This window comes from Vulpes lagopus, chromosome 19 (assembly GCF_018345385.1).
Source record: "Vulpes lagopus strain Blue_001 chromosome 19, ASM1834538v1, whole genome shotgun sequence".
NCBI lineage: Eukaryota > Metazoa > Chordata > Mammalia > Carnivora > Canidae > Vulpes > Vulpes lagopus.
Genome location: NC_054842.1, coordinates 27,242,836 through 27,257,281, shown reverse-complemented (window position 1 = coordinate 27,257,281; position 14,446 = coordinate 27,242,836). Strand labels below are relative to the sequence as shown.

Below are 14,446 nucleotides of genomic sequence, written 5' to 3'. Positions count from 1 at the left end.
AAAAGTCCAGGAACAGAGTTGATAAAGAAAAAAGTTCCCCCATATGATCAGAATTCTGAGCTGATGAAAACAAAAATTTTCCCTCTAGACCCACCTTCCATGGATCAAGACACAATGGAAAATTGTGTAAACAAAGTATTCATCATCCATGGCAGGATTATCCTCCTCCCTCAGGGTCATCTGTTGAAACTCCTTCTTAGCTTCACAGAACCAAAGGCAAGGCTTTGAGAGTGGCAGCCTCAAAGTTGGAATCAATTTGGCTTTAATTCATTATTAACACACTACTAAAAAGCCTTTTGAAGTCACAGCACCAGCAGGAGCCAAGCACACAAGATTCCACATAGCTTTCTAAGATCTTACAGCTTACAAAAGGGTGGAGAGGTAATTGCACTTTTGTTTACCAAAAGGCTTGGGGAAATGTCAGGCCTTTACGGTTTATTTTGGTTTCTTCGTATTTACCCAAATATTAGTTTGTGGGCATCTCTGTGATTACTTCCAGCGCAGTATTGTGGTTATAATTGCTTGTGGACCTGTCTTACTGGCCACATCTGATTCATCTTTTTATCCACCATGCCAAGCACCTTGCCTGGTACATAGTGGGTATTCAGTAATGTTTTCAGAATGAATGGAGACAATATAATAATAAATATGCCTAGTAGGGCTTCACAGCGCTTTTCCAAAAGAATAATTATAGGTACTTCAAACCTCATATATTGGTCACATAACTCATTTCTATCTCCCAAATGCACACCACACCCTTGCAATTATTCTTCCAGGTACTCCCAAAGGTTTGGCAGCATCTTTAATCCCTTCAACCCATTCAAGTCAGTGTAATTATCTGCAAAGTCTATTTCAAATGTATGCTGTAAGTGCATATGCATGCGTGCACATGCTCACACATACACATACACATACACAAACTACACATTTTTGAGTAAAGAGGGTAGTGAATTCATTCTGCTTTTTTCACCAGGACAGAAAGTAGACCTTTGTTCTCAGAATTAGAAGAATAATGAAGGACAGGGGAGCATTGTTCTCCTAGATCCCTTAGACCTGCAAAGATACCTGGAACTCAAATGGCAGGATAACTGGTAAGTTTGCTCTCTGTAATTTCTTCTGTACCCTAGCTAGCCTTCCCCATTCTAACAACTGGCACCCATCCTCATTGCTTTGGGAAAAGGATGGCACTGAAGAAAACTGCTTACAAAGAAGTCAAATGCTTGGCTTTTCAGGTTCAATAGACTAAGTAGGGACATAAATGCCTCCCCACTCCAAAAAAAAGGAAGAACACCTGAAGACTATAAACAGAGCCTCCCTGTCCTATACAAGAGCCAGAGGTCCCCTGAGCAGAGTCTGTTGAGAGTAGATCATAGCACTGACAGTGACAGATGTCACCCAGAGAGGGCTCACGTGGCTAGTCTAGGGTGGTTATGAGAATCTTAGTCCTCATTCACAAAGACAAGAGAGTCAGTGGTAGCTGAGAAGATGGAAGAAATAAGTAGACTCTCCTGGAGTGTTCTCACAACATGAAGCTGAAATGCACACCACTTGAATTTGTATGGAGTAATTTTTCTGTTACACGTACCGTGTGGAGCTGGCAGGAGCTGTCTGAAGTCTTGTTTCTGGGCTCAGCAAGATGTCGAACTGGGTCATGGCCACTGCCTGAGTCTAGGCCTCCCCAGGCAGGCAGAGTCAGGAGTGCTCTTGCCACCCCACCCCACTATCTGGATGGGTCCATGGGGGATAAGCTGAGTGTCCATGATTGCCCTCCCCATCTGACACCCACCTGGTATTGCTGAGCAGCCTACTGAGTAGCAGGAATAATTTTCTGAATTCTTGTTTTTAGGAGAAAAGTTGTTGCCCTTAAAGAATACATAGTCATAGGACTCCTGGGTGGCTCAGTTGGTTAAGTGTCTGTCATGGTTTCCGGGTTCTGGGATGGAGCCTGCATGGGGCTCCCTGCTCAGTGGGGCAGGGGTGAGGTCTGCTCCTCCTTCTCCCTCTGCCCTTCCACTCCCACTTGTGCGTACTCTCTATCTCTCTCAAATAAATAAATGAAATCTTTAAAAAATACATAATCATGACTTGAAAACAAAATAAAAAGATCTTTTTAAAAAGTTTCTTTCAGTGGAATTGGATAATTCATGAATACCAAAATGCTGTTAGGGTCCTGGGATTAACTGTTCTTTTAAGATGGACTGACTTTACAGCGTCAGGCCTTTACCCTTCAACATATTATTCTAGACATCATATAGAATATGCTGAAGAATGTTTCACTCTTTTGAGGACTTGAGATCTAAAAGAGTGCTGATTACATAGCTATCCATTTCATTGCACATTCCGACTTACACAAAAAGAACACAAATAATCTTGCAGGATACTATAGGAAGTTATTTCTTTCAGCAATTACTTTCCTCCACAACCAGAAAATAAAAGGGATAGATAAAATATTTCTGCTGGTCGGCATCCCTGCCTACTTTGGATTCCTCTGCAAGCAAACCCTGAGGTCAGAACTTGGATGTAAGCAGCTTATTTGGGAAGAGAACCAAGAAGTACACATGAGTGGGTGGTGAGAAGGAGACAAAGAAGGGAGAACGTGGATAAAGGGTGTATTGATGAGCAGCTTGCCACCGTGGACAACCGAGGCCTCACGCCTGCTGGAAATTCTCTAATGAATGATGGAGACCACATTTCAGAATGGTTGTGCTGAGCTTATTTGCTATATTTCACTGAGGTACTTATCTCCAGTTTCCTTTCCTTAATGGCTAAAGATGCTCCTGCAGTTAAGTCCCTAGCACTCCTGACTTGCTCTGTAGGAAGGAGTGCGAATTCCCTGATGCTGGAGAGATCTGCAGGCAGGCAGGGGGATGCGGGCACCATGGCACACTGTCTGGGTACCCATCGAGTGCCCATCTGTGGCTACAGGTGAGCTCAGAGCAAGGCCAAGGGATCTAGTGCAGTGAATCAACCACAGCTGCTACAGTCTCTTTAGGAATAAACAAACAAACAAAATTTAAATCTATATATTTTAAACCCACTAGTCCAGAAGCAGAAAGATTGAAGGGAGAGTAGAGAGACCTTGGATCCCAGTAAATCCCTGGAAAGGGCCCTACGCCCCTCCTCTAAGCTAATTCCCAAGACAGAAAGTATATGTGGAGGTAAATGACAGAAGGCCCACAGAGAGAGGACCAGTGTCCCCATGCTCAGGTACAGTCCTGAGCAGTGACAAACCCCCAGAGTCCTCTTCAACCAGCATGGCGTGCGAGCAGGAGAAAAGTCTTCCATGGGTTTAGGGTGGTGGGGAGTGAGGCAGTCTTACAGAGTTCCCCATGCCCCCCGAGAAGAGGGGTGCAGCTGTGTCTCAGGAAGCCTGTGGCCCAAAGAAGCCTGGTGTTTGGAGAGCATGTGGATTCAGCAGAACCTCTGTAAGGGTTTGCAGGCCCTTTCAGGACACCGTGGCATGGATTAAAACAAGGATGAGGACAGGTGTGCTCCCTCTCATGCCCGGGCCCTGTGTAGCACCCATAACATAGAGCCTGCCCTGGGGAGAGAGATGGGGAAACTGTGAACAACCAAGACTGGTTTATGTGTGAGGCCAGAAGAGTGTTTTTATTTTTGAATCCACACTGAGGAGAATGTGACCTTGCACATCTGAAGTTTATACACATGAAACTGAGCTCCGTTGCTTCCCTCTCATGCCCAAGAAGGATATGTCCTGGACTAGAGAGAAAGACAGAAGCAAACCGAGTTTGGATTTTTCTTTGTCATGTTAAGGGAGATGCCTTCTTTATTTTTTAAATATTTTATTTGAATTGAAATAGAGCAGACATGGGGATCCCTGGATGGCTCAGCGGTTAAGCATCTGCCTTTGGCCCAGGACATGGTCCTGGAGTCCTGGGATCGAGTCCCGCATCAGGCTCTCTGCATGGACCCTGCTTCTCCCTCTGCCTGTGTCTCTAGCTCTCTCTTTGTGTGTCTCTCATGAATAAATAAATAGAATCTTAAAAAAAAAGAAATAGAGCAGACATGTGATATTATATTAGTTTTAGGTGTACAACATAGTGATGTGACAATGATATACGTTGAAGGATATGCATTCCTTTTGAGAGAGCTCTCCATCCTTTGCAGATGTCAGAAGCATCTGGAGGGCTTATTAAAACACAGATGCTTAGGCCCACCCCATCAACTCTAGCTCAGGAAATCTGAGAAGGACCTAAGAAGGTGTCTATATTCTTGGCCACTTTTGCATTTGAAGATGACCCTGCTGGTGATGGTTGGGCACAGAGGGGGTGCTTACAGGCATCATAGATGCCACTCTTCCCTTGAGGTAGCCCTGTGTAAAAACCACTCTCTGTCAATGCCTATCATCGTGGCATTTATACATTGGACACCCTAATCAGTGGTAATGTTCTTTCCCAGTACAATCTTTGCACAAGAAAAGCTGAGCCAAATGGGTTATATCAGAGAAGCAGGAGTGGGGTTGGCCACCTCAGGCCCAGTCCTGTCAGGTGCTCTGAAGGAAAGGAGGAAGTGGGGCTGGCATGGCCACTCACTCCCTTCTCCCCTTTCTGAGGCCAAACATTGGTTCCCCATCCCAGGCTGTTACCTTATTGTCAACAATTCATTGAGTGCACAATGTGTAGTGTACATCAGGTCTCATCTCCAAGAACCATGCATCTGACACGTGTTTCTGACTCAGGCACTGGGTTACATGTGGGAGAGATGAAGATGGAGTGATCATTAACAGGGGAGGCCAAAAAAGCAAACAGCCATCCCCACATGTTATAACAAAATCACACAGAGGACACGACTGTAGTCAAGTGCTTGAGGGAACTGTTTTTTCATCTTATTTCTGGCTCTTCTCTTCGTTTCCAATTCAGATGGGAACTGAATGGTGATCAGTCACCTGTTGATGATGTCTTGAATGACCTGGGCCAGGCGACTCTTGTTGCACAGCAGAGGGTTTCTTTACTAGCTGATGGCCACTGTTCTTCAATGAAGGTTCTCAGTCTCTGACTTATTCAAACACTTTGACCTGATACCAAATTTAATTGAAAACTCAATTTTGGGGGCACCTGGGTGCCTCAGGGGTTGAGCATCTGCCTTTGGCTCAGGCCTGATCCCTGGGTCCTGGGATTGAATCCTGCTTCGGGCTCCCCTGCAGGGAGCCTGCTTCTCCCTCTGCCTATGTCTCTGCCTCTCTCTGTAGCTCTCATGAATAAATAAATAAATAATATTTTTTAAAAAATGAAAACTCAACTCTTTTTTAGGCAAATAGCAGACTTTTCTACATTAGAGGTGCTGGGAACTGTGGGAAAACAGATAAAAGCTAAAGGACATAACATGCAGAAATCCCAATGGGCACCTAACTGGAGGGTTCATTGTCCCAGCTCCCAGTATTGCTCCTGTTTGTCTGCAGTTGTGTGATTTAAAATACCCCTGTTCTATCGAGGTATAAGCTGCAAATTTCAGTAAAGTTAGAAAAGTTAATGAATCATTAAAAAAAATACAAAAACAAACAAGCAAGAAACCCCACAGCCAAACCCTAAGTTATAACTTTCTTGGTACCTGTATGTACCATTACGAAACCAAAAAAAAAAAAAAAAATTCATTTAGAGTCTATGATTCTCAACTTCAAAATTGAAAACTCAATTTAAGGATCAACAAAACTCAAACCATTCCCCAGCACTTACCCGGCATCAGGAATTACTGGTTGACCATAGTTTTAGAATATGATTGGCATTTTCAACAATTCAGTGATCAGAAAAAAACCATGGTGGGGACAGAGAGAGAGGATGGAAGAAATGAAGGAAGAGAGGGAGGAAAGAAGGAAGGACGGGAGAGAAGAAGGAAGAGAGAAGGAAGGAAGGAAGGAAGGAAGGAAGGAAGGAAGGAAGGAAGGAAGGAAGTTAGTTACAGGAGCTTTGAGATGAGGAGAACCAGGCCACAGACTCAGGAGGGACCCAGACCTGGCTTGTCTTAAACCAGAACCAAGAGCCCCAGGTCAGAGCCAAGCCAGGTCCAGTCCTTAGAGGAGCCTTCCTTCAGGGCTGACTGCACTGTGGGAAGACAGACACACGCACCAAAGAGAGTGTGATATAGGATGAGAGGTGGAATGGGAGAAGAGAAAGGAAAGACAGGGAGAAGGAGAGTTGAAGGAAGGAGAAAGTGGGCAGGCAGAAGGAACTGTATTAGTTTCCAGACCTGCTGTAACAGAGCGCCACAGGCTGGGTGGCTTGAACCATAGACATTCATTTTCTCACAGCTCTGGAGGCTGCAGTCTGAACTCAGGGTGTCGGCAGGATTGGTTCCTCCTGAGGCTGTGAGGGGAAATCTGTTCCAGGCCTCTCCCCTAGCATCTGGTGGTCTGCTGGCTATCTTTGGTGTCCCTTGACTTGTGGGTGCATCACTCTGATCTCTTCATCTTCACACGACATTCCTCTTGTGTGTGTGTCTGTGCCCAAATCTCCCCTCACATAAGGACATCAGTAATGTCGAGTTAGGGTTCACCTTAATAATCTCATCTTACTTGATTATCAGCAAAGTCCCTATTTCCAAATAAGGTTGCATTCCTAGGTACCAGTGTACAGGACTTCAACATCTTCTGAGCAGACACAGTTCAACCCATAATAGGAACACAGGTGAGAAAGAGGAGAAAGATGACAGGGGACAGGGGCCATCGGACTGTATCCAGCCCCGGACAGGGGCAGGGTAGCCCCTGAGACTTTGGGCAGTGACAGAAGGGACATCTTGAGGGTAAGTCTCATTTCTTTATTTTTTTTTTAAGTTTATTTATTTTTTTGGCAATCACTACACCCAACAGGGGCTTGAGGCCATGACCCCAAGATCAAGAGTCGCATGCTTTTTTGACTGAGCCAACCAGGCTGGGAGGAATAGGCAAAGAAGACTAAAAGGACTTTGTGTTGTGTTTGGGGATCGATGGCTTGGTTGGTTTTGTTTCTGAGCAGAAGACATCAAGCAGAAAATTCCAGCTTCACGAAAACAGAAGCTAAGAGCCAAGGTTCTATTCTAGACTGAGGATGCATTGCTGACATCTGGGTGCTGAAGGGGAGGCTCCACCTGAGAGAAGATGAGCCATCAGCAAAACAACACAACCACGAGACAGGAGTTAGGATGGGACAGAGCAGCATACGTAGAGGGTCCCAGTGGCTTGGAGCCAGGAAGGCCTACGGCTCCCTCCACTCGGGATGACTCCACCCATGGGAGAAGTATATGGGGATTTTATTTCATTCTGAGCAGATCAAGTATCATCCCATGTTTCTGGGCTGTGTGGAATCCTGTTAGGGCTGATCGAAATCCCGAAGTCTCAGAGGCCATGCAGACCTCACTTGAATCAGAATAGCTAAGTTGTTGTCCCTATGTTCATTCGACAAATATTTGTTGAGGGCCCACTCTATGTCAGACACAGCCCTCTGGGGAAACAGCAATGAAGAAACAGGTGGAATGGCTCTCCTTGTTGAGCTTACCATTTATAGGGGTGGGATGGGGGCATCAACAACAAAGAATCAAGTTTCTTACTTACCAAGTGTTGGGGAAATCCACAGAGATCCTCAGAGAGCAAGGCAAGAGGACAGAGAGCGCCATGCGTAGATGGAGGGGCTTCTGGTGTGAAAAGGTGGGTCAGGAGAGGCTTCACTGACTAGGTGACATTGGAGGAAACACTGAAGCAAGTTAATGAGCCTTATGGCTGGCTTTCTGGGGAAGGCGCAGTCAAGCAAAGGATTGGCCAGGTAAAGGCCCTGAGGTGGGAGGTGGTCGGTGAGTTTGTAACCTCTATTGCTGGAGAAGGTGGGGGAGGGTGTTCTGCTCTGAGGCTGGAGAATGCACGTTCCTTGTTCTCTGAAAGCCTCCCAGATTCATCCTTGTTAACCTCAAAATGTCCCAGAAATTCTAAATTACATCTCCCAGAGTGCCTGCCTCTTGAACCTGAAAGCCATAGAACTCCCACCCCAGTATACCCTGATGTGGGATTTGGAAAATATGGTCCAATCCAGCCATCTTTACTGCTGTCCATTGGGACACTATGCTAGGCTATGAAGGACAATCACATATAACCCACTATGTCACCTCTGGTTCTGAATGTCTTCAGGGAAAACACACACATACATGCATGAGCTTGAGCTCTGGAAGAAGCAAGTGATTCAAAGGGAAAAACTTTTTTTTTTCCGTGAGATGTTTAAGCTCACATTCTAAGATCAAAATCAAAACAGAAACAATGAGCAATTCATTTCAGGAATTCCCTAATGGCAGTTTTTCCGCCACTCACCCCTGGTTACTGGGCTGCCTTGCAGTTCTGCAGTCATCAGAAGAAACACACCTCACAGTGATGGTTAGTCACCCTGAATCAGCTCTTCCAGCCAGCAGCCCAGGGACTCCGAGCATGCTGCATTCCCTTCTCTCTCCCATCTACATCCCCGCTTGGATCTCACGGATTCAGACACCATCCCTGTGCTGCTTTACCATCGGCAGGCCAGAGCTCCCCTCTGACCTCCAGCTAGTGCATATCCTGCTGCCCACCTTTCATCTCCCCTCTGCTCTCTGTAAGACATTTCAAACTTGACATGGTCCAAACAGCCGCTGTCAGACATCCCCTTCTACCTACTACAGTCCTTCCCTATCTTGGTCGATGGCAACTCTGTCCTTCTAATTACCAGACCAAAAACTTGAAATCATCCTTGACTCTTCTTTCTTTTACAACAGATATCAATTCATTAGCAGGTTCTATAGGATCATCCTTGAAATATGCCTGCTGGGGATCCCTGGGTGGCTCAGTGGTTTAGTGCCTGCCTTCGGCCAGGGGCGTGATCCTGGAGTCCCGGGATCTAGTCCCACATTGGGTTCCCTGCATGGAGCCTGCTTCTCTCTCTCTGCCTGGGTCTCTGCTTCTCTCTCTCTCATAAATAAATAAATAAATAAATAAATAAATAAATAAATAAATAAAATCTTTTAAAAATATATATGCCTGCTGACTGCTCCTCACCACCTCCAAAGTGGCCACTTTGGTCCATACCTTCACCATGTCTTGCTGCAACAGTGCCTGAGTTGGTCTCCCTGCTTCTGCCCTTTGCTCACCCAGTTTGCTCACCCGAAACAGCAGCCAGAGTGATACCATTCAAATCTAAGTCAATTGTGTCTGTCCTCTGCTCACAACCCTCCAAGGGTTCCCATCTCACTCAGAGGAAAGAGGAAAAACCAAAATCCCTACAATGCCCTTCTCCGAGGTCCTACATGATCCCTCCTCACCACTTACCCCCCACCCCATACCTCTCTCATCCTGTTCTTCATCACACTCTGCCCTCCTCACTCCATTCCTGCCACTTAGGTTCTCTGTTGCTCCTGGAAAGGCCGGCATATGCTCGCTGCAGGACTCTTGCATTTGCTATCCCCTCAGCCCCAAGTGCTCATCCCCATATCACTGCCTGGCCCTCCTCTTTATACAGATGCTAACTCTTCTGTGAAACCTTTCCTTGCCACGCAGTGTCCCTTGTCAACTCCCATCACATGCTCCCTAGCCCTCCCCTGCTTCACTTTTCTCCTTAGCTCTTATCAAACCACCTGGCCCACTGCATTTTTAAATTAATTATCTGCCTGTCTCTCTAGCTAGAATGTCAACTCCATGAGGCACAAATTTTGGTGTTCTACTCATTGTTGGATTTCCAGCCCCAGCACAGTTTTGGCACATAGTTGGTGCTCATTAATATTTGTTGGTTGAATTTAGGAGATTTCACAACTGAAGGAACATGCCCCTTCTCTCCTGATGGTTCCCCTTACTGGCCGTGTACAGGAGGCATTAGAAGCTCTTGGGGGCAGGAGGGGCTTATAGGAGCATCTCCCCCCAGCTTCCCTGATTTTCAGAAGGATGAGGACCATGGTCCTCAAGAAGGAGGGAGACTTCAGCCTAACTTTCCAGATCACTTGTGGGAGGCTGAGGGTGCAAATAAACAGTTAGCTGTTTACATCTATGTCACAGATACAGCCCTTCTGAAATCAGGAAGGAATACTCTTTCCTGCCCCTGTGGGTGGGGAGAGAAGTCTTCCTATGAACGAGATTCAAATCTGAACTCCTGGGATGTTCCTGTTTGGGTTTGGTCCTGGCAGTGACAGTGTTTATTTTGCCCCGGAGCTGTGTTCCGTGGGATTGTGCAAAGCCTGGGAACAGTGAGGGCATTAGGACCAGGAGCGAGGCGCACGCTTGGCTCCGATGTGTCTGGCAGAGGGCTCTCAGCTGAGTTCAGAGCTATGTGTGAAAGGAGATCAGGCGCTGCCTGCCGGCTTCACATCTGTTGATCTGACCTGACTTGAAGCGTCCAAAGGAGGACGACTGTCAGCTCTGCTGGACCGAGGACCCACCAGCTCCCCCCAAGACATCGCATAGCAACCTGACCAATCATGCGAGGGGGGGAGATGAAACACGTGGGACTAGACACCTGAGCAGAATGGAATAATTTTTTCCCCAAGGAGATAAAAGGGGTAAAAGGGGCAAAACAATTCCATTTGAAGACCCTGTGATTGGGCTTTCAGGAGGCAATTAACAGAAGTCCACTCAGAGAGGAGCCAGGGTGGGACCTGGGTCCCGTGGCTTTCTGATTGTAAGTGGAAGTCACTCTTACACAGATGTCAGATGGGGGGGAAAGGAGCAGGTTAAGTGACCAGCAAAAAACTTCCAGGTGGAACTAGGAAGCCAGGTTCTCCTGCAAGCCCGAAGGAACCTGGAGCAGGAGGAGGCAGCGAACTCGAATATGACCTGTTGCATTTGGCAAGTTCCAGCAACATGCTCCTAAGGAAGCGATGCAGGCATGGACCGTGCAGACTGCAGTTCCTGCTGCTCTTGCTGATGCTGGGGTGCGCGCTGCTGATGGTGGCCATGCTGCACCCTCCCCCAATCGCCCCGCACCCTGCGCCCACAGCCCGGGCCGCCCAGCGCAGCCTGGATGCTGGGTATCGCCTGGACTTCGGGGAATCCCAGGAATGGGTGCTGGAGGCCGAGGACGAGGGCCAAGAGTACGGCCCCCTGGAGGGCCTGCCCCCCTTTATCTCACTGCGGGAGGATCAGCTCCTGGTGGCAGTGGCCTCACCCAGGGCCAGAAGGAACAAGACCCAGGGCAGGAGAGGTGGGAGCTACCGGCTCATCAAACAGCCGAGCAGAAGGCAGGATGAAGAGGCTCCAGGGAAGGACTGGGCAGCCGAGGAGGAGGAGGATGGGGAGGTAGCTGAAGATGAGCTGACCCCGCTCAGCCTGGAGGAGGCGCTCAGTGCCCGCATCCCCCTGCAGAGGGCGCTGCCCGAGGTACGGCATCCACTGTAAGTAAGGCCCTGGCTTCCCTTCCCCAGATCCCCAGGCCCGTTATCTGCGGAGGACTCAGGGATGCCAACTTTCTCCACTCTGCCTCCACCGTCCTTAGGGCAGCAATTCCCAACGTGTGGTCCCTGGACTAGTGGCAGAAGCATCACCTGGGGACTTGTTAGAAATGCAGAGTCTCAGACCACATTCCAGAACCACTGAGTGAGAAACTCTGGGTGAGTCCAGTGATTTAACCAGGTGCGAAAAGGAGGGCCCCTTACTTGCTCTTCGCTTCCCCATCCTGGTTCTAATCCTGTCTCAGGATTATCAGGTCAAACAGCCTTATCCATACAACACATAGTGAGCCTGGGTAGATGTTCTCCAACCTACCTTCCAGCTCCAACACGCTGCCTCTGATACTTTTGATATTATAATTGTTGTTATTGTTTGCTTTCATTTTGGGCCAAAAGAGCAATTGAAACTAACATTTATGTGACTCCTACCATGTGCCTGGTTTTAATCTAAGAGCTGTTCATATATTAGTCCTTACAACTCTGTAAGATGAGTGTATCACCATCAGGCTTATTTTATAGGTATGAAAACAAGGCACAGAGAAGTCAAGTAACTTGTCCAGTCACACAGCTAGCAGGTACCAACGCAGGGTTTTGAATCCAAGAAGCTCCAGTCTCCTTGGACTGCCACTCCATGCTGCCCACCTTAGTCTACTAGAGTAAGAGCACAGTCCCGGTGCCCAGGGGCTAGAATGCTGTGCAGATGCAGCCTAGCCTGGGAGTGTGGTCCCACCACAGAAGGCAAGCTGGGAAGTGTGACAATATGCAGGCCGGACCCAGGGAGTTGCAGAGCTTGCCTTGTACATCCCCTGTCCTCCCCAACCATCACCATGGCTGGCTGCAGAGGAGGGCTCTGGTCCAGCATCCAGGGCCAAGGCAGCTGGTTAGTTCGGGGAAGTCCCATCTCTATAAGCCACTGCTCTTCCTAGAGCCCAGAGAGTTTCCCTGCGATCAAACACATGTTTTGAACTTCTAGGTGAATGGATCCATGTAGAGCTGCAGTCAAGAGCAAAACCATGTACTCCTCTGATCCCTGGTGTTCCTGTTGGTCTCACTGTTGGGCACTCACCCTCAGGGTAATGCAAATGCAGGTCTGCCCCTGAGAGTGGCTCCTTAGATTGTGTTGCGGGTGTGGGGGGGTGCTCACTCATTTTACCCATCCCAACCCTGCTGCTCCAACTTCAGGTCTTGGCTTAAAAAGCTCTTTTTGGGGTTCCTGGGGGAGCTTAGTCAGTTAAGCATCTGTCTTTGGCTCAGGTCATTTTCCCAGAGTCCTGGGATCAAGCCCCACATTGGGCTCTTTTCAGGAAATTTCCAGGCCCAGCCAGGTCCACGCCAGTGCAATTTTCTGCTCTCAGAAGTTTTAAATATACTACAACCAAAGCTAAATGGTTACTAATGTTTGTTCCATGCTCAGGTCTCTTCCATGCAGACAGTAAAGACATGATGGCTTAATGAAGAATATATTGTTTTCAGATTCTTTGGATACATTTTTTCTTTGGCCTAGAATAGGAATGAATGTCTTCCTTTTGCCAGTAAGAAACATTGCTGGCAATGAAATATCAAACAGGAGGGTCTCAGGCTACCTACATGTGTGTGTGTGTGTGTGTGTGTGTGTCTGCCTTATGCAACTGTGCTGTGCATATGCATATCTGTGTGTGCATTGTATGTGTGTGTTTGTGCATGTGTATGTTGTGTATGCATTGTGTTGTGTGTGCATTAAACAAATTGTATATGTGTTGTGTGTAGTACATGTATGTGGTACATTATGTGGTGCCTGTGTGCCTAGTGACTGCATGTGTTGTGGTGTGATGTGCATAGGTATGAGTTATATGATGTGTAGTCACATATGCATGTGTGTTGTGGATGTGTTCATGTTCTCACATGTATGTGCACGTTAATGTATGAAGTGGCACATGTGGTACTTGTATGACCACACATGTTTTACACATGGTGTGACATGCATTGTGCATGTGTGTGTTGTAATTGGGGTTTTGTTTTGTTTGTGTTTTTGTGGTATACTAGTGCATGATACTCTGTTGTGACTGTGTTACATGTGCATGGTGTGCTTGTGTGAGTGTGGGTTACATGTGTTGCGCATGTGTGGTAAAAACTTATTATTTGAGTTGTATATGTGTATGTGTGCTATGTATGCTATCCATGCAGTGTGAAGTGCATGAGTGTTTGTGTGCATGTGGTACAAGTATGGGTGAATTTTGCAGCATGTGTGTTATGTGCCTGTACGTAGTATATGTGCGTATTGTGTATGCTGTGCATGTGGTGGTGTGAGTTTACACATGTGGCATTTTACATGTTTGTGGGTACATGTGTGCACACACATTTGGTGTGTGTTGCATGTGTGCATTGAGTGCGTTGTGTGTATATTATAAATGTGTTGGGCAAGTTGTGCACATGTGTGTGCAAGTGTGTTACAGGTGTTATGCCTGTGGTGTGAAGTGTAGGGGTGTGTGTTGTGCACGTGTGGTGTGAATGTGGGTACATTTTGTGTCATGTGTACAATATGCACTGATATGTGTGTATGTGTGTGCACCGCTTCAGTGGTTGCCTCTTCAAGCCAGGGTAACCAACTTGTCTCAGTTTGTCTGGGACTTTCCCGGCTGAGAAACCCCTCAGTCCCAGGCAAACAGGGACAGTTGGCCTCCCTGTGCCCAGCCTGCCCTGGTCATCACAGGCCAGCTGTCAGCTCTGTGTAGAGGTATGTGGCACCCTCTGCTGGCCCCAGCCACTCCATGCAGCCTGTGCGGCTGGGGCCTGGGCCCCCAGCCTCTTGGCTCCCCTCTGCAGTCCAGGTGCTGGTGTCTCCCCTTGGGGCCCCTCTCAGGACACACAAGGGGTTATCTACAAAAGTGAGGCAATAACCCCCTACTCTCCCTCCAGGTTGACACGACTTTGCTTCCCTCACCACTTTAAAACTAGGCCCAAATACAGCTCATAAAAGAACAGCCAGGTGTTAAGAATACAGCTGTATGCACTGCTTTCCCACTAGGGCTAGGAGAATTCTGGAAATCCCAGTGCCTCTGTCTTCAGCTGTAGTGTGCCAAGCACCTCCCAT

The 14,446-nt window shown here is 47.5% G+C and overlaps 1 protein-coding gene and 1 long non-coding RNA gene across 4 annotated transcripts in view; both read left to right on the top strand.

The window, feature by feature from the left end:
- LOC121478595 overlaps nt 1–3,835 on the top strand; it is a 57,054-nt gene extending 53,219 nt beyond the window's left edge. Inside the window, exons 4-5 of the long non-coding RNA XR_005984545.1 lie at nt 974–1,091; nt 2,404–3,835. This is a non-coding gene — a long non-coding RNA (uncharacterized LOC121478595). The remainder of the gene's footprint in view (nt 1–973; nt 1,092–2,403) is intronic.
- A 6,263-nt stretch (nt 3,836–10,098) lies between these two features.
- GALNT15 (polypeptide N-acetylgalactosaminyltransferase 15) overlaps nt 10,099–14,446 on the top strand; it is a 48,501-nt gene continuing 44,153 nt past the window's right edge. Inside the window, exons 1-2 of one of the 3 annotated variants that reach the window (XM_041733695.1) lie at nt 11,270–11,308; nt 12,350–12,449. Coding sequence is in view for 1 of the 3 variants with exons in the window: in XM_041733692.1 (XP_041589626.1) it covers nt 10,793–11,322 (530 nt within the window). In the remaining 2 variants the exon portion in view is untranslated. Of the gene's footprint in view, nt 11,323–12,349; nt 12,450–14,446 lie in introns of all 3 variants that reach the window. The other 2 variants (XM_041733696.1, XM_041733692.1) reach the window with 2 other exon arrangements.